Raw genomic sequence first — 23,028 nt, 5'->3', positions numbered from 1 at the left:
TCTCCCCTTGCACTGCCCTGTGTGCCAGTATGTCTCTTGCCCTGCCCTCTTCAGTGACTGCAGCTCCCTCCCTACTGCAGGAGCCACATTTTCTCTCCCAGTCTGTGGCTCTGCTCTTCCTCCTCCTTCATGTGGCCTCTCCTCTGCCTCTAGTTGTGGAGTTTGTTCTGCCAGTTCTCAGATCAATTTCTAGGGTATTTGGGATGACTTGATAGTTATCTTGTATTCGTGGGACGAGTTGAGCCTCGGGTCCTCCTAGTCCGAGGCATCTTCCCCTCTCTCCTCTGATGCGTAATCGTTGTTGAGTTTTGCTGAATTTTACTTGTAATATTTTATTAAGGAATTTTACATATCTATTCATGAGAGATGGTGGTCTGTTTTCTAACTTTGTACCATATTTGTTTGGTTCATTATCAGGGTAATACTAGTTTTATAAAAAATGAATTTGGGATACATTAACTCCTCTGGATTTTTGAAGAGATTGTGTGGACTTGATGTAGGTTCGTATTTAAACATTTGGTGGCCTTTATCAGTGAAGCTATCTTGGTCTGGAGCTGTACTTTTTGAGAGTTTTTAAATTACAAATTCAATTTTTTGTATCTGCAGGGTTTTGTTTCTGATATTGGCAACACCCAGACGTTGCCCTTTCAGCAATGCTTTAGCTGTGTCTCTGCATTTTTGATATGTTGTTTTTTCATTAGTTCAGTGCATTTTTAAGTTTCCCTTGATATTTATTTTTTGATCCATGGATTATATAGAAGCATATTACTTAGTTTCCAGGTGTTCATTGATTTTCCTGTTATCTTTCTCTAATTTCTATTATGATTCCAGTGTGGTAGAAAACCTATCCTTTATTATTTCAATTCCCTTAAAATTTTTAAATGTGTTATTTATTTTATTTATTTATTTTTTTGAGAGCGAGGGAGAGCTCAAGCGATCACGTGTGCACAAGCAGGGGAGGGACAGAGAAAGGGGGACACAGCATCCAAAGCAGGCTCTGCACTGAGAGCAGTGATCCCAGTGGGGGGCTCAAACTCACAAACCGTGAGATCATGACCTGAACCTAAGTTCAGCACTCAACTGACTGGGCCACCCAGGTTCCGCTCTCTTCAATTTTTTGAGGTTTGTTTTGTGGCCCAGGATATGGTCTATCTTGGTATATGTTCCATGAACCCTTGAAATGAATTTGTATAGTGCTGTTGTCTGGAGTGTTCTATAAGTTGTCCATATCCCATTGGCTGATGATATTGCTGAGTTCTGTATCCTTGCTGATTTTCTCATTGTTCATTTATTGACAGAAGGATGTTGAGGTTTGCAGCTCTAGTTGTGGATTTCTCTATGTCGGTTTTCAGTTCTATCAGAGTTTGCTTCATGTGTATTGCAGCTTTGTTGTTTGGTACAAACACATTGAGGATTGCTGTAAGTTTTGGTGCGTATGTATATATACATGTGTATATATATACACATACATATATACACATATATATGTACATATGTGTGTATATATGTATGTATATATACACATATGTGTGTATATATGTATGTATATATACACATATGTGTGTATATATGTGGGTATATATGTATGTATATATATACACACATATATATGTATGTATATATATACACATATATATGTGTATATATATATACACACACACACACACACATATATATATATATAAAATGAAGGTATCATATGATTGAGTCACGTTATCCCATCTACTTTGTTAATCTGGGTTTTTTTAATTGGTATATTTAGAACATTTACATTTTTAAGCTTATTGACAAATCAGGACTTAAGTCTGTCATTTTGTTTTCTCTCTGTTTTTTGTTTTTGTTTCCTTCTCCCTGCCTTCCTGTGGGTTACGTGAATTTTTTTTATAATTTTGTTTTGATTTATTTTTAACATTTTTGAGTATATGTAGTCTTTTTAGTGGTTACTCTAGGTTTGCATTATATATACATAACTTATCAGAGTCTACTGGTGTCATTTTACCAAATAAAGGTAAGTGTAGAAACCTTAACTTCTACCTCTCTTTAGTCTCCCCTAATTGTCAGGTAATTAAATATTTCGTCCACTTACATTTAGAACCATATCAGTGACAGTGTTATAATTTTTTTGATCGTCACATAAGTTAGAAACTTGAGAAAAAGAAAGCCTATTATATTTGCCTTTATTTTTTGTTACTATTTCTTTCCTCCTTTTTGATGTTCCAGGGTTTCTGTTTTTAAAAAATCATTCCCTTTTTGTTGAGAGAATTCTTTTAGTCATTCTTTTAAGGTATGTGTACTGGTGACAGATTCTCTTAGTTTGTTTTTTTAATTTTTTTTTTTAACATTATTTTTGAGAGACAGAGCGTGAGCAGGGGAGGGGCAGAGAGAGAGAGGCAGGCACAGAATATGAAGCAGGCTCCAGGCTCTTAGCGGTCAGCACAGAGCCCGACGCGGGGCTTGAACTCATGGACTGTGAGATCATGACCCGAACCGAAGTCGGATGCTCAACCGACTGAGCCACCCAGGCGCCCCCAGATTTTCTTAGTTTTTGCTTCATCTGAGAACGTCTTGATTTTGCCTTCATTCCTGAAGGGTATTTCCACTGTGTGTAGGGTTCTGGGCAGATACTCCTTTTCATTCAGACCTTGAAAATAGTGCCACTTCCTCTGGCCTCCACCATTTTTGATCTGAAGTCTGTCATTTTTCTTGTTTATTTCATACACACACACACACACACACACACACACACACACACACACTTTCATAGGTAGTGTACTGTTTTCTTTCACTGCTTTCAAGATTCTGTCTTTAGTTTTCAGAAGTTTAGTTATGATATGTTTTGGGATAGGTTTTTTTTTTCCTGTTTGGGGTTTGCTCAGCTTCTTGAATCTATAGACTTCTATTTTTTACCACATTCGGGAAATTTTGAGCCTTCCTTCTGTGTAATACTTTTTCAGCCCTCTGGGGCTCCTCTGGGAGTCTGATGACATGTGTGCTACATGTTTTGTTAGAGTCCCACAGGTCCCTGAGGCTCTGTTCATTGCCCCACCCCCCACCCCCGCCCCCACCAGTCTCTTTTCTCTCCATTCTTCGGAGTGGGTAATTTCTGCTGTTCTGTCTTCATGTTGACTGATTTTTTTCTTCTGCAATCTCTATTCTTCTAACTTATTCACTGAGTTTATTTTGATTATTGTATTTTTTGTTTCTAAAGTTTCCACTTGGTTCTTTATATCTCCTATTTCTTTGTTGAGTCTTTCTGTATTTTTCAGTTGTTCCTAGTGTGTTTGTGATTATCAGCTGAGCCATTTTTATCTTGGTTTCTTTAAAACCTTTGCTAGATAATTCTGACATCTGTATCATCTCAGTGCGGGCATCATCTCTTTATTGTCTTTTTTCACTCATTTGAGAAATGATGAGTGATTTTCAGTTGAAACCTGGACGCTTTTGTGTTACCAGTTTTATGTGGATCTTATCTAATGATTGCTTCGGCGGGCTTTCTGTGATAGCACTCTGGCAAAGGAAGTAGTATTAGGTTGAGGTAGAAGGCCAGGCCTTCTGCCCGTGAAGCATGGGGGCAGGGGGAGCTTGGGGCTCCTCGTTCCTGCTCTCTACCTGGTCTCCACTGACACCACAGCAGCTTTGTACCACTGGGTGATGTTGAAAGTCCTGATTCTGATACTATCCCAATGGCGAATTGGAGGGAGTCGTCTTCACTACCAGGGGCTGGCATACAAGTCCAGGTTCCTCACCTGATCTTTGCTGTGGGATGAGGTGTGATTGTTATCACCCCACATGGATGAAAGTTCTAGCTCCTAATCCATCTTCTCTAACACTACTCCCAAGTGGGTGGGGTGGGTGCCCCATTGCAGCCTGGCAAGTGGAAGTTTAGGCTGCCTACTTGGCCTTTGCTGGCCTAGGGGTCTGGGAGTCATTGTTTTTCTGTGGTGTGTGGCTAGAGTAGAGAATTACTGTCTAAAAGTTTTCTGTCTTGCCACGCTGGTCTTTTGGCTGCAGAAAGCAGGCTTTCATTGGGGCTTTATTCTATTTGTTGGTGTTTCCAGGTTGCTAGCTTCTTTAGCTCTGGACTATCTGAGGCACAAAGAAAACCCAGGGAACTTGCCACAATGTCATTCTTTGGGTTCCACAGTTGCTAGCTTGTCTTTTCCTCTTTCACTGCCTTCTTATATTTGTTTTACAGACAACGTCCAGGGCTTTTCTATTTCGCAGAGGAATGGGAGGAAGAACCTCTCCTCTGTCTTCCCAGAAGTGAAAGTCTCATCTTTGTGTTAGAAAGATGTTTTCATGGGGCCTAGAATTCTGTGCTCTATACAGTGTGAGAAGAACATTATTCTTCTAATACCTGAAAGATGTTACTGTGCTGTTTTCTGTTCCGTATTGTTTCTGACAAGAAGTCTGTTGTCAGTTTTAGCTTTGTTTCTGTATACATGTTTTGTTTTGTTTGTGTGTTTTACTCACTGTTTTATGATGCTGACTTTATCACTGTCCTAAGCAGTCTGAGTAGTTTTTGTGTAGTTTTCTCGTGTCTTTTACTGTTTGGGACTTACTGAGACTCTTAGATCTGTAGACGTACTGTTTGAAATTTGCATGACTTCTAGTCATTTAAAAAATTTTTATTTTTGTCATTAGAGTAATGTTAAACTTTTTGGTGCACAGTTCAATGAATTTTAACACAGGTATAGATTCGTGCAAACCACCACCTTTTCAGGAAACAAAACTGTAGCATCATTCTAAAAATCTCCTCTATATATATAATGACTCTATAGACAGTCATTATTTCCTGAAATACTCTGTTCCTTCATACTCCAATTATATGTATTTTTAGGGACTAACTTGGAGTCCCACTGCTCACTGATATGCTAATGTTTTTGTTGTTCTGAGTTTGTGTGTGTATGTGTTTCGTTATGGATTATTTCTGTTGCTAAGTCTTCAAGTTCACTAATGTTTTCTTCTCTTCTGTCTAATCTGTTATTAATCTCATCTGTGTTTTTCATCTCAGAGATTCTACCTTTCACCTGTAAAGTACATATGGATCTGTTTCCATGGCTCCCCCAACATGCTTTTGCTTTTTTCTACCTCCTTGAACACATGAATGTGTATATAATTTATTTTTTAATGTCTTTCTCTTGATTTTATTATCTGTGCCATTTCTGGGTCTGTTTCTGTTTATTTTCTCCATGCTATTGGTCATTCCTGCATTTTTCATGCCTTGTAGTCTTTAATTAGAATGTTATGTTTTTGGGTGTGGAAGGTTTTTTTTTTTTCTTTTTGATTCCTATAAATATTTTTGAGCTTTATTCTGGGACACAGTTGTATCAGTTGGAAAGAGTTTGAACCTTTCAAGGCTCTTTGTGAGGCAGGTACTGAGCAGGATTTAGTTTAAGGTGAGTTTCTCAATCTCAGCACTACTGATGTTTGGAACCAGATAATGCTTTGTTGTGGGGGGTGGCCTGGGCTTTTTGTAGGATGGTTAGCAGCATTTGTGGCTCTACTCACGGGATACCAGTAGAACCAGTTAGTCATGAGCTAAGAATGGTTTTCACGTTTTTTAGAAGTTGTAAAAAGGAAGAAATGTGTAACAGAGACCCCTGTACATGTCCAACAAGACCAGAATATTTATAGAAAGGCTTTGAACTTCTTGTATGGACACTTTTTTTTTTTTTAAACTGTTTGAGACAAATGGTAGTATAAGAGAAAACCTATTTTTCCCAGTATAAAGAGAAGTTAAGGGCACAAGCTTTGAAAATGAAGAAAATATTTGAGTTCAGCATGTGTCATCCATTTAATTTGACATTGGGCAAAGTTTTAACTGAGTTTCAGTTTTTCTCTTATGAAATTGAGCCAGTGTATATTGATCACTTAGGCTTGTTGGAGAATTAGGTGAGAATGAATGAAGCTAGCTCAAGGTGTGACACACAGTAGCCATTGTCATTAATTCATTTCAGGAGTGTGCCCCTTATTTAAAGTAATCCGTGGTGTCTGTATAGCCATATTTTGCTAATTTGGAGGATTATCATCTGTTATCTTTCAGGTCACGCAGAAGGATTTTGTATGATGTGTACCATGCAAGCACATATCACCCAGGCACTCAGTAATCCTGGGGATGTTATTAAGCCGATGTTTGTCATTAATGAGATGCGGCGTAAGTATCATCGCTAGTAATTTATTTCAGTATTTATTAGGTAATTGGTCTTAATGGCCCAACTGGTAAAAGATGAGCCCCTAGTGTATTGCAGAAAATAAACGTCTTATCATACGTGGATATATCTTTAATTCATAACAAATTTTCAGTAAAATGTTTAGTATAGAAACACATTTTGAAACCCTAAAAGATGACAGTGTAATAAAGTATTCAGTTTAGTATAAGCAAATTTAAATTTTTAAAACTCACTTTTTTAATAAAATCATTGGTAAGTTTTACAGTGATTTTTTTTTTTTTCCCCTAGCTATTTGGATTTCTATGCTGAGTTATACTATAATATTGTCCCATAGGTTTCTTTAAATATTTTTTGGATTCGTTTCAATTCAGTGAATATTAACCTATAGCGTCAGGAATTATCAAACTTGAGTTAACTCTGCTCTTAAAGCAACATTTAAACTCATAACTGAGCAAATTTGTAGATAAATTTTGCTTTTTCTATTTAATTTTTAAATGACTTTAAAATTTTCTTTTGCATTATAATGATCCTGATAGGGTGCGTGAAATTTTTTAACACACTTTCTGTGTGTTTTTGCAGTAAACTTTTACATCATCTTAATTAACTGAGTTAGGAGAAAAAAATGCATGCAAATAAAAAGGAAACCCTAACCGTTAATCTGGAATCTAGCTGCGTAATTACAGGGGTGGATAATTATACAGTGACAATCTATAATCCTTTTGCCTAAAAAGCTGCTCAAGATTAAGAGGTGTTCTATTGGCCCTTGGCTTTATTAACAGGCCAGAGGAGACAGTGCAAACATTTTTTAAACAGTGTCGGATCCCGGCAGAATTTTAGCCAGGGGTAATTTTGTTTGTTTAATTTTGTGTATATAAAGAAGGATTAATATTTTTAAACCTAGACTTTAAGAAAAGGTCATTGCTGTTTGCACCCATATTCACGAGCTCACATAACCCCCTGACATGTGGTTGGATCATGAGATTGCCATTTTTGTAGGCAGAACTGGCGGAACACTGGCAGTTTCCTGTGACTCCAGCGAATTTGTATTTCTATATATTCATCTATAGAACTTGCTCGGTTGATGCTTTATTGTGACATTGTTTATATTCTTGTGTTTCATTATGTCATTCTGTCTTGCAGCTGCTCAGTTAGAAATAGGGCTGCAGGGCTGCCGTGGAACTGAGATGCGGGGTGTTCTGTGGGTTATTGGGACAGAAGTGTAGACATTTATGTTTGCCGTGAATTCTCTTAGGGAGCCCTAGCACCAAATTCAGTAGGATTGTGGGCACTAACGTAACATTGTGAACAAATTTTTGAGACCATACAGCCAAAGTTGAATTTAGTCAGCTATAATTTTATTAACTTGCTGATGACCTAGAGTCTCTGGGCTCTCAGGAGCTCTAGCCCACATGCACTCGTAATGGTCTTCAGGGGCATGGTTCTAGCCATTCTCAGGCAGTTTGTGTTAGTCAACTCATAAAGTAATTACAGGCGTTTTCTAACCGACAGATGGTCACGGGATGGAACGTCTGGGGGGATGGGGGCACAGCCGAGGTGGATTGTATGTGATGATAAAGCTCTGTCTTCACTTAAACTTCACAGGTATAGCTAGGCACTTCCGCTTTGGAAACCAAGAAGATGCCCATGAATTCCTTCAGTACACTGTTGATGCTATGCAAAAAGCATGCTTGAATGGCAGCAATAAGTGAGTACAGCAAAGCATCGCTCACGTCTTCCCTCGACATCGCTGGCTTACCGAGTTCAGCCTCGCCTTTTATGATGAATGCGCAGAGCTCTGTGTTTGCTTCACTTTTGACCTTGCGCTGCCTCTTCCTCACATGATTGCCATTATTTTTAAGTGGTTAGGGGCGCTTGGGTGGCTCAGTGAAGCGTCCGACTCTTGATTTTCAGCTCAGGTCATGCTCTCACGGTTCATGAGTTCAAGCCCCACGTCGGGCTCTGTGCTGACAGTGCTAAGCCTGCTTGGAATTCTGTCTCTTCCACTCTGCTCCTCCCCCTGCCCCTCCTCCCACGTATGTGCACACATGCTCTCAAAGTAGATAAAATAAACTTGAAAGAAAAAATAAAGTACCATGTAAAAAAATAAAATGGTGAAAATATTTTAAAGGTATGCTTACTGTAACAATTTGGATTTAATAACCGGTGTCAGGGATTGGATATTGGTTTTGCCGTTACTTAATTTCTGAGCACCAGCATCCCTTTGCAGATCTAAAACTAACCACTTCTCCTTTCTAGTTGTGCCCAGCATTTTTTCTGCTCATCTCCAGCCTATGAAATTTGTGTGTGTTCCCTGCATCTTAGTCTGGTCAGTTACCAATTTCTGCAGTTTCTTCCTTAAAATCTAAATGCAGACTCAAGAGGAAGATTGCAAATACAACTAGATACCAAATCCCAACCCACTTGCTGTTGCCTGAGCACACCTGGTAGATCTCCTGTTCTGCTGGCCCTGCCTCGGCTGGGCTCCGCTTGCCCGGATGACTGACCCCAGAGCAGAGGAGAACGCTCCGTGTCCCCTGCCTTCACCAGCGGGGCCACACGCCCAGCGGCACAGCCTTGCCGCTTGCTTCCAGCACAGGTGCCTGCCTCAGTGTCAGGTCCCTTCTCAGTACTGTCCTACCTCTTTCGGGTTGCCTCCCCAGACCCTCCCTGCGTTCTGGTCCAGACAAGACTATTCTCTGGCGGCCTCGCATTCTGGTGTCTTTTTATTTTGTGGCTTCTTATTTGAAGTCTCGTTCTTTTATAGAAGTCCATGCTTTTAAAGGTTTGTCATAGCATCTGTAATTTTTGTTGAACTCTTGTCTCCTATCACTTTGTTTTTCAGATTAGACAGACACACCCAGGCTACCACACTCGTTTGTCAGATATTTGGAGGATACCTAAGATCTAGAGGTAAAGTCTTGTTTAAAAGTTGGTAAAGTGGGGGCGCCTGGGTGGCTCAATTGGTTAAGCGTCTGACTTCGGCTCAAGTCATGGTCTCATGGGGTCTTGAGTTTGAGCCCCGCGTCGGGCTCTGTGCCGACAGCTCAGAGCCTGGAGCCTGTTTCAGATCCCTTGTCTCCTTCTCTCTCTACCCCTCCCCTGCTCACACTCTGTCTCTGTCTCAAAAATAAATAAACATTAAAAAAAAAAAAATTGGTAAAGTGATACATGCATGTGGTTAAAAAAGTGCAGGCGGACAGGGTTAGCAATGGAAAGTGTGCCTCCCAATCCAGCCCAGGCTCCCAAACCCCTTCCTCAAAGGCAACCCATGTCTCAGTTTGTAGTCCATCCTTCCAGCACTCTCCTGTGCGTGAGCACACTGGGAGTATATTAGATAGACCTCTCTCATTTTTCTCTTAACATTAGAAATCTTGGTCCATTTCAGTACATGTGGGTAACAGTCTTTCACAGCCGAAGTAGAATTCCACTTGAGCCCCCTTGTAACAATGGACATTGAGGTTGTTTCAGACTTTTTGTTATTGTTCTTACTGTCAGTGAATATCCCTGTGCAATGCCTTTATGTTCATGTGAAAGTGTATAAGTAGGATGAATTCTTAGGATTAGAATTTCTGCATGAAAGGGTATGTGTTCTACATCGTGGTACTGCCATGTCGTCCTTCTAGGAGGTTCTACCCGTTCCCTTTCCAACCAGCAGTGTGTGTGGGCTGCATTCTCAACACTGACTCACACTGTGTGTGGTATTACAGTTGTTTGCCCAATCTGAAAAAAAAAAAAAAAAGTACTTTAATTTTTTATTTTGAAGTGGTATTTTTGTGTTCTTTCGTTTCAGTAGTTGGTCGTGCCATAATGATGACGCTTTGCTTATTCTTTGCATTTTATTTTTGTTTCAGTTAAGTGTTTAAATTGCAAAGGTGTCTCAGATACGTTCGATCCGTATCTCGATATAACATTGGAGATAAAGGTAAGTTTGCTAATTGTGGTGGTGAGATTAGGAGAAGGCAGTCAGACTTGATGTAACTTTGTCTGTAGTTCATTTATAACTCAGACTACACGTGCTAGGAAATACAAATTGAAAATCTTACTACTCTGAGACTTGATTCAGAGGAGATTATGTCAGATTTGGAGTAGGTATCTTACAGACGTAGAACACTTAATCTTTTTCTCGCCTTTGACTTTTCACTTGGCATCATGACAAAACCAGAATCTGATGCCTGGTTTAGCCCAATGTAGATGACGGTAATTTTTTAGAAACTCTTTGGCTCCTCGCATTGTCTCAGCTCCTATTTTTTGTTAAGCTTTTTATTTTTCTGATTACAAATGTACTCCGTGCTTAACGATAGAAGCGAGAAACATTGCGGACTCGTAGGCGGTCCCGTCCCTCGGAATGAGCCCTTAACGGTGCGATAGAAACTGTTGCAAGCATGTTACTCATGCTTCCAGACCGGCGTGACATCTCAGTTGGGCGCGTGACCGCCTCACTGCATGTGCGCGGGGACGCCCGTGCCGTGAGCGGCCGCCTGGCTCCTGGCCGGTGCGTGTTTGGTGCGTCCGGTTCCATGCTAACTTAAACGATGCTGCAGCGAGCAACTCCTCACGGACGGTTCGCTTTAATCTGCTTGTTTCTCAGCCAGCGGAGATCGCTGGTTGTGTACGGGTGTGAAAGTGAACATCGTGATGACAGGAAATGTTCTTTTTCCCAACACACCCCCATCTGCTTTCATACCTTTGAGCCCTCTTTTTCCTTTTTGCTATCAAGTGTCAGTGAGAGGTGCTGTGGCGCTGACGCTTCTCCTCTCTCCCCAGGCTGCTCAGAGTGTGAACAAGGCGCTGGAGCAGTTCGTGAAGCCCGAGCAGCTCGACGGGGAAAACTCGTACAAGTGCAGCAAGTACGTGGTCTGCGCGGCGGGGCCGGACTCTCGTTAGCTTTTCTGTCGCCCGGAAGGCGCCGGGCCCCTCTTCCTCGAGGGCCACAACGCCTGGTGTCTCAGTGCTCACTCTCTCGAGAGGGTTGCCCTTGGGAGACACAGCGGGCGCCGCCTTCCTGGGGCAGGTTTGCCCGGAGCGGGAAGCACACAGCAGCCGCCGCGTGGGAAGGCACGGCCTGGGCAACCGTCCGTGGCGGGTGGGGGAGGTGGTGATGGAGTGGGAGTCCCCCCCACCCGGGGTAGTTAAGGCTCTTTCTGGTTCTTACCCAGGATTTGGGGTAGTATCTGCTAGAAACCTCTAGTTTTGATTACTCATTAATATGTTTGCCCGTGAAGTCAAGAGAGCCTGTATTTTAAGAAAGTCCTATTTCATAGGTTTTAATAGATTTTCACTTTAGCGTCAGGTGGTGTAGGTAACCATTATGAGGTACTCATTTTGCGAGGAAAGAAGTTGCCTACTACCGTAGGCATTTCTCCTTCGTTTAAACTCCATGGACACTCTAATCTTCACTTTTATTCCTTTTGTCTGTGGATAGGGCTTTGTCTGCAAAGAATTGTATCAGCCTGAAAATTTCAGTTTGTTGTGAACGGAGAGAAGTTTGTATTAACCTCATTTTAAAATTACCAGTTTCTATGTGGCTTCTCGGAAATTGTTCTAGCTTCCTTTTTTCTTTCATGCTAATTGAGCAATCTCCCCTGTATTGTAAGTTTTAGTATTTTCTTCGCTGTTGGTTGAGAAGGCTGCTGTTTCTTAGCTAGTATCTTTCTCTTGGGTTTGGTGGGAAATGTTTGAAAGACATAACCAGGGAAAGACTAAAATACCAAAAATGTGTGTGTGTGTGTACACAACACACATATATATACACACACACACACATATATATACACACGTGTATATATATGTGTGTGTGTGTGTATATATATATGTATATATATGTATATACATGTCTTCCTGATCCTTTGTTTCTGTTCATTTCAAGGTGTAAAAAGATGGTTCCGGCTTCCAAGAGGTTTACTATACACAGATCCTCTAATGTTCTTACACTTTCTCTGAAACGGTTTGCAAATTTTACTGGTGGAAAAATCGCTAAGGTATATTGATAATATTATTAATAACTTCTTATGTTGAGTCTTTCAGGACTTAAGTGTCAGTGACTGTTAAGGGTTATAAATGACCTAGCTGAACAGTTCTGTGACCGGATCTTCTAAGTTCTTCTAGTATTCGGTCGTGGGCGAAAAACTGTCAAAGCGGTGTGCTGGTGACGGTCTGTGTGTTTATGAGCGTGTGTACTTTCTGTCTGCTTTAGCTGGCTAGACTCTGTGACGATAAAACTGGTGCCTGTGCTGTGCGTTTGGGCTTCAGCGTCAGTGAAGGTGGGGACAGACAGGGAGAGCCGGTGTCATTTGAAATGCAAAGAGGACGTCCCTGCTGGATGTCGCACCCTTTTCGCCCAAGTGTGTTTTCCTGTTTGTTTGTGGTTTTCGATGGTAGCACGCGGAGTGTGCCTGTTTTCTTTCTACTTTCTGAAGAGTGAAAGTATCAGCAATGAGTAACACGCAAGAGACACCACAGTCTCTTCCTGAAACGGTAGAGTGAGACCAAAGTCCAGAGGTAGCGTACCGCTGCCCTCTCTCGCGGACGGGTTCAGACGATTCACTTAAGATGAGATCCTTGTGTGTTTAGAGGAAATCAAGAATACGGTGGGAGCACGTTGAATAGGTGCGGGCGCAGGCGGGCTCCGGGCCAGTCATGTCTCCTGACACGCAGCTCAGCGTGTTAGGTCTCCGCGGGTCTCCACGTGCTTGTGCAGAGTGATCTGTGCCCTCGGAAATGATGTTCCTTTCTCCCTTCTCCGTTTCTGTTTAGGATGTGAAATACCCTGAGTACCTTGACATCCGACCGTACATGTCTCAACCAAACGGGGAACCGATTATTTATGTCCTGTATGCAGTACTGGTCCACACTGGCTTTAACTGCCATGCTGGCCACTACTTCTGCTACATCAAAGTAAGCTGTGCAGATTTTGCTAATAACTGTTTCTCAAGGCAGCACTGGCATTCTTAGGGGGCAAGGTGGGACTTTCACAGTTAGAATATGAAAGCCCATTCTTCTTACATTTCTCTTGGTTGGTGTTGCCTCTGTAATGCTGTCTAATCTCTCTTTTATTGGCTCTCTTTTGCAGGCTAGCAATGGCCTCTGGTATCAAATGAACGACTCCATCGTATCCACCAGTGATATTAGATCGGTACTCAGTCAACAAGCTTACGTACTCTTTTATATCAGGTATCCTCAGGAAAACACGTTTTTGCATTTTCTGTTACGCCGTTTCTCTTCATCTCATCAGCATATTTAAATTCAGAATTTGGTTGTTTTTTTAAAACAGCAGCTCAGAGGTGCCAACAGAGTAAGGAGGGTCGTGTTTTGAGTACAGATTAGGAGTTTGATTTAGCTCCCAGCTCCTTGGCAGGTGGACGGTGAAACACGCAGAGGAAGGGCAGGTGATGGCGGAGGGGGGGCTGCTGCTGCTGGCGGCGAACGGCTCGGGCCCGGGCATGGAGGCCTCCAGAAGGGAGACTCTGAGGACCTGGGTGTGGGCGCCTCTCTACCACCGAGCACAGGCAGCCGGTGACCCTCCTGGGCCGGGCTTGGGTGGGCGCCACTCACTCTTCGTGGCTGCTGCGTACTCTGACTCACTAATTCCATGTCTGGTAATGCACGGCCTTGGAAAACGACTGACGTTTGCTCTGTGGCATTCATTCATAGTAGCCGAAAGCTGGGAACATCCTAAAATCTCAGACGTCAGCAGGATGAGCTCATAAATTATAGCGTATCCATGTGTCGGACTGCTATGCAGCTGTTAAAAATGATTTTTATGATGCCTTTTTTAAAAATTTTAACGTTTGTTTATTTTTGAGAGAGCACGGGCAGGGGAGGAGCAGAGAGAGAGGGAGACACAGAAACCCAAGCAGGCTCCAGGCTCTGAGCTGTCAAGCTCAGAGCCCGATGTGGGGATCGAACTCACGAGCCACGAGATGATGACCTGAGCCGAAGCCGGAGGCTTAATCTGGGCCACCCAGATGCCCCAGTGCCTTTTTTTTTTTTTTTTTTTATTTTTTATTTTTTTTTTTTTATTTTTTATTTTTTTTTTTTAATTTTTTTTCAACGTTTATTTATTTTTGGGACAGAGAGAGACAGAGCATGAATGGGGGAGGGGCAGAGAGAGAGGGAGACACAGAATCGGAAACAGGCTCCAGGCTCTGAGCCATCAGCCCAGAGCCTGACGCGGGGCTCGAACTCACAGACCGCGAGATCGTGACCTGGCTGAAGTCGGACGCTTTTACCGACTGCGCCACCCAGGCGCCCCTTTTTTTTTTTTAAATGATACAAGAAAGCTCAATATATACGGAGAAAAAAGCAATTTGAAATTTTTCACACTGGTATTGAAAACATCATTATAGGCTAAAGCTTGGAGAATATTCCAGTAAATCTGAATAGTAGATGTCTCTGATGGGTGAGGCGAGGCACAGTATTTTTTTTTTTTTTTCTAACTTCTGGATGCAGATTTTCTGTAATGGCATGTATTTATAATTAGAAAAAATGTAAACAGAAAAGAAAAATATCCTTCAGGTAGCGTCATCTTCAGAATACACAATTTAAAATACCATTTGATGGGAGTTCGAGTCCCACGTTGGGTGTGGAGATTGCTTAAAACTGAAATTAAAAGAACAAAACCTTTGCACACTTACCTTTGTTGTGAGCACCTGCCGCCCACCTTGACCCAGAGGGGACCCTGTGCAAAGCTCTGCATTGCAGCTACCTATGAGGGGCTAGAGATGAACCTTTTCTGGGAAGATGCGCTGCGAAACCCTAAGCGCTGTCACTATCTGTCCCCAGGTCCCACGATGTGAAAAATGGAGGTGAACTCACGCATTCCACTCACAGCCCCGGCCAGTCCTCGCCCCGACCCGTAATCAGCCAGCGGGTTGTCAGCAACAAACAGGCCGCGTCAGGGTTTATGGGACCACAGCTTCCCTCTCATGTGATAAAGGTAAGGTTGCACAGGTAGCATCATCTCTGTGTTGTGTTTGCTTTCGCGTCATTCAGAGCCTCTTGCTAACGTTGCAGCAGTTGCCGTGTCCTGGTACGACTGGATTTCTTGTCCGAAAAGATTCTTCCAGCCACGTTTTATAAAATACTTCAAACATACAGATTTCAGTGTGTGGAAGTAATGATGAGGAAAAAAGTCCGGGTATAAGTAGGTTTAAATGCTAGAGCTTTTAGCTCTCACTTTGGACTTGCGTTCACTTCGGGGACTAAATCTTTGGCAGGTGAGTGCCAGACTCCAAGAGAGTGACCCTTTCACAAAAAGAATACTTTCCGTATGTCCATCTAGCCCCTCAGTAGTGTGGCTCTGCCCGCCATCCAGCTGGGTCGGGCACACTCCCCAGTGGCCTCTTGGAGAATCCGTGATCTGCTTGGGTGACAAGCCGCCCGAGTCTATAGGAGGGAAGGCCTGACTTGTGCTCACCTTCTGTGGTGACTGCGGACAGCCGGCCCGCATGTGGAACCGCCCCCGCCACCCAGACTGCGGCTTTACCGGCCTTTCAGTTCGAGTGTAGTTTGTTTTGAATCGACAGACTGTCGAGCTGTACGCTGTGTTTTATGGACGTCGGACAGGGTTTGGGATGGAGCCAGAGTCACAAATCAGATGCCTCTGGGAGCTGGGGAAGATCACGGGCTCCCGCACTGGGCTCTGCTTAACAGTGACATCAGGACACTGGCCAGCTGGAGAGCACGTGCCCCGTGTGGCAGGTGGCTAATACTGATGGTTCAAGGTGTTTGGTTTTCCTTCCCGTGAAGCCTTCCAGTGTTTCTTTAAGAAAACTTCGCGAAGGCCAAACAGAACTGCTCTGTGAACGAGGTCTCACCCGTGACTGCCAGTTTGCCCCTCGAGGTTAGAGCAGCGCGGGTGGGGTCTGGAGCAAAACACCTGTGAGTAGGATTCAGAGGTGACAGGGCAGGCGGGGGGCATGGTGCCTGAAGCAGCTCTGGCGTGTCTGCCCGTGTGACCCGTCTCCCCGGCCCCCTTGGCCAATGGTAATTCTCCATAGGCTGGCACTCTGTACAGCATTGGGCTCCCGAGAAACACAACCGAGGTGAACGTACGCGTCTCCGTGCTTCAGGGGGCCTGTTCGTTTCTGTCAGATTGGAGCAGAAAGGATCCGGTCTGGGGTTGCTCTCTGACAGCAATAGTTGTCCCAGTGTGTTGATTAACCCATGGAAAGTTCATGGTGGTCGGGAGTGGACAAGAGGAGGGGGTGTTTCTCGGTGTGGGGAACTTGGTATTCCAAAAAAGAAAAAGATGAGCAAGATGGGAAGGGCCCCCCACCAGAGTGGGTGCTATGTCTGTGACCATCCCTGAGGCTCTCAGCAGCTGAGGTCTTCTTTCTTCCAGAACCCACCTCACTTAAATGGGACCGGACCATTGAAAGAAGCACCGAGCAGCTCCATGTCAAGTCCTAGTGGAAATTCCAGTGTCAGCCGGGCCGGGTCTGTTAATGCTTCGACTTCTGTTCAGAACTGGTCTGTTAACAGGCCCTCTGTGATTCCAGAACATCCCAAGAAACAAAAAATCACGATCAGTATTCACAACAAGTTACCTGTTCGCCAAGGCCAGTCTCAGCCCAGCCTTCACGGCCCTTCTCTGGACACCCCGAGCAAGCCGGTTCCCTCCTCCACCGTCACCAGTTCTGCAATGCAGTCTACCTCGAGCGCATCTATGACGGCAGTTTCTAGCAAAGTCACGAAGCAGATGACCCCGAGTGAGTCCTGTTCTAAGCCTGTGATGAATGGCAAGTCCAAGCTGCGCTCCAGTGTCCTGGTGCCCTACGGTGCCGAGTCGTCCGAGGAGTCTGACGAGGAGGCAAAGGGCCTGGGCAAGGAGAACGGTCTCGGTACGATCGAGAGCTCGAACTCTTCCGTGCAGGATGCTGAAGACGACGAGGCCTCTCCGCTCGAGCTTCGAGAGCCTGTTGCTCTAAATGGTGCTGACAGTCCAGACAGCGACCTGAAAGAGAACGGTCTGCCCTGCGATGGTGCCCGCTGCCCAGTCCAGCCTGCCCTACACTCAGAAAATCCCTTTTCTAAGGCGAACGGTCTTCCCGGAAAGGTGAGCATTTTGGGGGTCAGGCAGGGGGCGGGGGGGGTGGAGCTTTGCCTCGACTCTCACGTACAGCCGCTCGCTTGGCTGGATTTCAGGAGGCGCCCGGCGGCTGCTAGAGCTGAGAGAGCTTTGTTTTTTGTTGTAGTCGATTGCCGCTCCCCTGCCCCCTCTCCCGGAAGACAACATCTTAGAGACCTTCAAACTCGGCAGCAAAGTGAAAGGCGCCACCGAAGAGACAAGGTAAGACGATCAACAGCGAGGCAACGAAACCCCGCGGCGGGTGCGCTCTGTGAATTCTGCGTGAGCCTTCCCGTGAGCCTTGGGGAACCTGCGCGGACCTTACCGTGAACGATGTGAATAACCTGTAGAATGTGTTAAGTGCCTCTTAGGAAAGAAAAAAATCTATCAGGCTGATAATTTTTCCATGAAAACGATGTCCTCGAGGTAACATTTCCTCCTGCTCAGCCTCGTGTCTCTGGCTTGGGGATGTCACAGCCCGCTTCTGAATCGGACAGCTAGCACTGACTGTCTCACTTAATCCTTCTAATGACAAACACACTGAAGACTCGTTGAGGGTATAGGGCAGGGCTTCTCGACTCTACCAAGTTGCAAATATTTTGTTATGCTCCTTGTAGAATTCTGAAATTGCATTCATAGATGAGAGTGTATCTCCCCATTTATGTGTTTTGTTTTTTTAATTGGTATGTATATTTTTTTAATTTTTAAATTTATTTTCTTAATGTTTATTTTTGAGAGAGAGAGAGAGACGGAGCACAGCAGGGGAGGGGCAGAGAGAGAGGGAGACACAGAATCCCAAGCAGGCTTCGGGCTCTGAGCTGTCAGCACAGAGCCCGACGCGGGGCCCAGACCCATAGACCGCGAGATCAAGACATGAGCCTAACACGAGTCGGATGCCCAGCCGACTGAGCCACCCAGGCGTCCCTCCAGTTTACCTTAAAGAGGAGACAGCCTGAACCCTCAGTGACTTTGTAATGACTCTCCTGTTGTTTCTCTCCTAGTCTAGCTTAGTTTGCCCCCAAATGTAAGGTGTGTGAGGATGGCCGTAGATGGTTGTATAAACACAGCCACGCGTGTATCGTAACCCAGTGGGTGTGTACACGCGGGCTCAAGAATCTCACTGACACGCTGGAGGTAACTTGTCCTGAACTGATCTCATCTGTGTTCTCTCTCCCAGGTATCTTCCCACGAAAAAGTGGGGCCACTGTAGGGTTTTTGTTGTTTGCTGCCAACTTGCATTAACCTTGACAATGCCTCGGGAGCTCTGTAGCATTCGAGGGCAGAGTTCGTTTACCACAGGAAGGTTTTCTGAAGCCTCCCTGATGGCTCCCAGTTCATAAGTAGTTCAAGGAGCTGTTGGCTCTGTTGGGAGGCAGCAACTCTAGCTCTGAGGCTCAGGAGAGATGCAGGAGGAAAGTCCGAGCCTCCAGCCATCGTCCTGCTTTCCCGATGCCTCATAGGTACTAGGGATTAGAAGTGTATCTGAAGACAGAAGGAGCCTAGAACTGCAGAGTTACCGTAGCTGAGAAGCGGGATAGTAGATGAGCCTGATAGGAAGATTTTTATTTTTATTTAACGAGGCAAAGGGAAAATGCCAAAATTTCCAAAATGGAGAAGCCCCATATCGAGTAGAGCCAGGTATGTTAAAGGCATAGATCATTTAGTCAATGAAGGTCTTGGAAGTTTTTGTCCCCGTGGGCTCTAGAACAATGGAGCCAATGACTGATGTGTCGATTTCTCTGTTTTGCCGGGGCTGCAGTTCACCTGGAACCGAGGAAGGTCCCGCAGAGGGTCCCGGCGCAGAGCTCGAGCCTGGCAGCCCCTCTCCTGATTCCCGGGAGAAACCGGAGACGCTCACAAGTCTTAGCAGCAAATTAAAGAAGGCCTCGCCACCCTCGGACCCCAGCATCCAATCTACCAAAGAAGAAGTCTCTGAAAACATCGCAGCAAAACCTGAGGAGTTTTCGCCCGGTGCCGACGATCTCTGCGGCAGCACCGGGAACGGCGCGGGGGACGATCCGCTCCCTAAGCCGTGCGGCCCCGGGGATTTAACAGACGACCAGAGCAGACCAGCCCAGGCTGCGTCAGGGACGCGCACAGACAGCCCGCGGGCCTCTGCCGCCGTGGAGGCGGCGCAGGGTTCGAGCCCAAGTCCCCCGGCTCGTTCCGAGGGCGCCTGCGAGCACGAGCCCTTCTGCGTCAGCGGAGACCAGCGCGCGGACACGGACACGGAGGGCCCTTGGAAGGGCGCGGGCGCGGGCGCGGCCGCCGCCGACCTCCCCTCTCCCCAAGTAGACACGGGTACAGAGCATCGCTCGGAAGGGGGCCCCGAGCAGAGTCACGGTGAAAAACGTGAAGAAAATAAGGTGGGACAGAAAGTTCCAGATCGCTCTCCGGTTAAGGAAAAAATCAGTATCCTCAGAAGAGTTGACCGAGGACATTATCGCAACCGAAGAGATCGTTCCTCCAGCGGAGAACGCGCGAGGGAGAGCCGGAGCAAGACCGAGGACCGCTACCACCGAAAGCGGCGCTCGTACACGAGGGAGCGGCCCAGGCAGGACCGCTACAGGACGGAGCACTGCGGCGGGAGCCAGCACCACCCCTGCCACGGCGAGCGGGCCAGCCTCGGCGAGCCGCGCTCCCTGGCCAGGTACGGCCACCACCACCCTCGGAGCCGGGGCGGCTCGGAGCAGGAGTGGGGCCGGTACCACCACTCGGAGGGCGAGCACCCCTGGGCCCGGGAGAAGTACTACCCCGAGAAGCTGCGCTGGGACAAGTGCCGGTATTACCACGACAGGTTCGCCCTGTACGCGGCGCGGGAGTGGAGGCCCTTCCACGAGCGCCCGTACGACAAGGCAGCCGCCGCCGGCCGGCCCTACCGGGACTGCTACAGGAGCAGGAAGGGCTGCGAGGCGGCCGCTAAGGGGAAGGGTCGGCACCGCTTCAGCCCCCGCGCAGGCCCGCCCCCCGCGCCCCTCCCCTACCCCGAGAAGCACCCCCACGAGAAGCTCGCGCCTGGAGCCGAAGACGACGCCTGTGACCTCGCCGGCCGGTTTAACGACCGCGAGAACGTCAAGTCGCGGAAACGGAGGTACGACAGCCTGGAAAACGGCGACGGTCGCGGAGAAAAAAGAGCCTGGAGAGGCGCACGGAAGGAGCCTTTAGAAGAGCCGAAAGCGAAGAAGCACAAAAAATCAAAGAAGAAAAAGAAATCCAAAGACAAACACCGAGACCGAGATTCCAGGTGAGGGAGAGGCCGCCGGCGCCCCGTGTCCGCTTCCTGCGCCGCGTCCCCACCTCCGCGGGCCTCGGAGTCCCCTGCCGTAGATCTCTGCGGGCTGTTGCCCCGCTTGTAAGCCGTATCTTACTTCACGGGATCGGAAAGTGCCTAAAAACCTTTTTCCAAAACGCTGCCGGTTTTGGTCCACGCTCAGTCCGCGGGAGTAAGTGTGCGGGGTGGTCTGTACGTGAGAACTTGGGAGCCTCTGACCTCGTAACCGGTGTTCGTGATCTCACTCGGCAGACCTAGCTCCCGGTTTCCTACCCGTTAACGTTTCCTTCCAACTCAGGGACCGCCAGGCGGGCAGGCAGAGGAGGCCACCGTCCCTCGGCGTTTGCCGGCCCGCCGACGGCGCGGGTCCGGGACGAGCACCTGTCGCCTCGGTCTGGTCCGTTCCTCTGGCTCCGTGTCTCAGTTTGCAGTCTAGTTGGGAAGCTTGTTTTTGTATTTTTAAAAAGCTAAACGGGTCAGAGATTGTCTGGAAAGTGACTTCTCCGTGACGAGATGACTGAGCGTGAGCGGTGTTGCTACGCGTCTTAACTAGAGATGTGACGCCTCTCGAGACGGAGACCCCGGGGCAGGATCACCGGGAGCCGTAGGTAGACAGCCGCCCTTACCCGAGGGGGACCTCCTTCCCTCCTCGGTGCCTGAGGCTCCGGGCAAAAGCATTTTTTCCCCTCAGCCACTGGTTTCAGAGAAGTTAGCGAAACCCTTCCTCTGGACCTGTGGCCTGGCCGACCACCTCAGCCCCGGGGCAGAGCGGAAGGCAGGGCAGGTGGGGTCCGGGTTGGTGACTTCACACCCGGGACTTGAAAATCCCCTGCGGGCAGCGCGGCACAGCGTCGGGTAGGATTCACCGGGGCGCGTGTGTGTGTGTGTGTGTGTGTGTGTGTGTGTGTGTGTGTGTGTGTGTGTCGAGGGTCTGCGGTGGCGGGTGCAAGGCCAAGGACCGGGCCTGTCTGAGGCGGTTTTGGTTTTGTGGTGGTTTGAGTTGTGGCTTCTTCCTCTGCAGGCATCAGCAGGATTCCGATCTTTCGGTCGCGTGCTCTGATGCCGACCTCCACAGACACAAAAAAAAGAAGAAGAAAAAGAAGAGGCACTCAAGGAAATCCGAGGACTTTGTTAAAGACTCAGAGCCACACCTCCCCAAGGCCGCCAGCCATGAGACTGTTGACCGTTTCCGGAGAACGGACGGCGCTTTCCCCCTCACTGATGGGCTGCCTCTGGAAGGCGTTGGGCTTTTCTGTGAGAAGAGAAAACATTTAAGGATGGGAAGCAGGGATGACAGGTGTCCTCTGTCTGAGTGTGGCCAGGGTAAGAGGCGATACTTGGAATTAAGAATATAGAAACGATTTCTTGCTGACACGCGGGAAGAGACCCTCACGTGGCACGAAAGGGTGGACCCTTCGGTAGGAGCCCCGCCGCCCCGGTCCAGCCCTGGCTCCCAGGCAGAGCGCGGGCTTCGGTGGCGCGGTGTGGGGACCCGGAACCGGTCCCTTAGTGCTGATGGAGAACCTCGGTGACGTGGAGCCAGGCTCAGCAGAGCCTCTGTGACGAGGCCGCTGGAGGTTGTGGCTCTGGGGGTGTGTGTGTGGCTCCTGAAGGACCAGAACTTCTGTTTCTAAGCCATTTCTGATAGAAACGTTTTCACGGTATTTTCTTTCTTAAACCTCTAGACCTCAGAGTGCGAGCTTAAACTCAGTTCGAGGGCTCGGGTCATTAGGAACATCCGCTGTCCCTGTCGGCCCGCCTGGCCTCTCGGGGCACCTGGACTGCGGGGCGCTGGCTCCTGCTGCGCGGCTCCCCCCCCCCCCCCCCCCCCCGGCCCGGGGCGCCGTGGGGGCTGGATTCTTACCGCCTTGCACCGCTGTCTCCGCCCTCTGTCCTCACACCGCACTTAAAGCCACCCCCGTCCCTCGATCCGGTCTGTGCGGGTGACCCACGGGCCGGGCGAGGTGTCCCCGCTGGTCCCCGTGTGGCCTGCCAGCTAAGAAAGGCTTTCCGGGTTTTAAATGGCTGGAGGCACCCGAAGGGGAAGACGGTTGTCCTCTGGCCTTTTGTACAAACGGCCCCAGATGCCTGAGGTGTGCTCTTGGGACTTTGATGCGTCGTCTTGGTGACCCAGAGGCCCTTTGGTTGTGTGTTTTGAGGGCAGACCGGTCCCTCCAGTGGCCCCCGGTCGGTGTGGTTGTTGACCAAGGAGGGACAGATGGGCCCCGAGCGTGAGGGAGGCAGTGTCCCAGCGGGAGGGACATGGGAGGCTCGGGGCGGAGAAGCGCGGCCGTGGCCGGCCAGACGGTGACGCGGGGCCGTTGTCTGCCCTGGGCTTTTTTTAAGGTGTTTCAGATCGGTGATACGGAGTTTCACATCGGTGTCCCGTGACCCTTTTGGTGATTTGGGAAAGGGGCTTGGCCTGGTGAGGGTCAAGTCCCTTCTGACCACCGCCTAGTACTTGGGAGGAAGTGGTGGGCGGCGTCCCAGCCGTTCTGCCTGTTGCCAGACCCCCC

The 23,028-nt window shown here is 47.4% G+C and overlaps 1 protein-coding gene across 3 annotated transcripts in view; it reads left to right on the top strand.

Moving 5' to 3' along the window:
- The window catches only part of USP42 (ubiquitin specific peptidase 42), a 73,206-nt gene that overhangs the window by 47,290 nt on the left and 2,888 nt on the right, over positions 1-23,028 (top strand). For all 3 annotated transcript variants that reach the window (XM_086691868.1, XM_086691866.1, XM_086691867.1), the window contains exons 4-16: positions 6,047-6,157; positions 7,776-7,878; positions 9,016-9,083; positions 10,025-10,095; positions 10,938-11,020; positions 12,040-12,151; positions 12,927-13,067; positions 13,243-13,343; positions 14,955-15,108; positions 16,516-17,229; positions 17,369-17,463; positions 19,001-20,485; positions 21,534-21,835. In XM_086691868.1, the coding sequence (XP_086547994.1) occupies positions 6,047-6,157; positions 7,776-7,878; positions 9,016-9,083; positions 10,025-10,095; positions 10,938-11,020; positions 12,040-12,151; positions 12,927-13,067; positions 13,243-13,343; positions 14,955-15,108; positions 16,516-17,229; positions 17,369-17,463; positions 19,001-20,485; positions 21,534-21,835 (3,540 nt within the window). The remainder of the gene's footprint in view (positions 1-6,046; positions 6,158-7,775; positions 7,879-9,015; positions 9,084-10,024; positions 10,096-10,937; positions 11,021-12,039; positions 12,152-12,926; positions 13,068-13,242; positions 13,344-14,954; positions 15,109-16,515; positions 17,230-17,368; positions 17,464-19,000; positions 20,486-21,533; positions 21,836-23,028) is intronic.

Source organism: Puma concolor, chromosome E3 (assembly GCF_028749965.1).
Source record: "Puma concolor isolate L17-30 chromosome E3, mPumCon1.1.hap2, whole genome shotgun sequence".
In the NCBI taxonomy this organism is placed as follows: Eukaryota; Metazoa; Chordata; class Mammalia; order Carnivora; family Felidae; genus Puma; species Puma concolor.
Note: the sequence above shows the minus strand (reverse complement) of the source record. Positions and strands in the feature narration are given on the sequence as shown.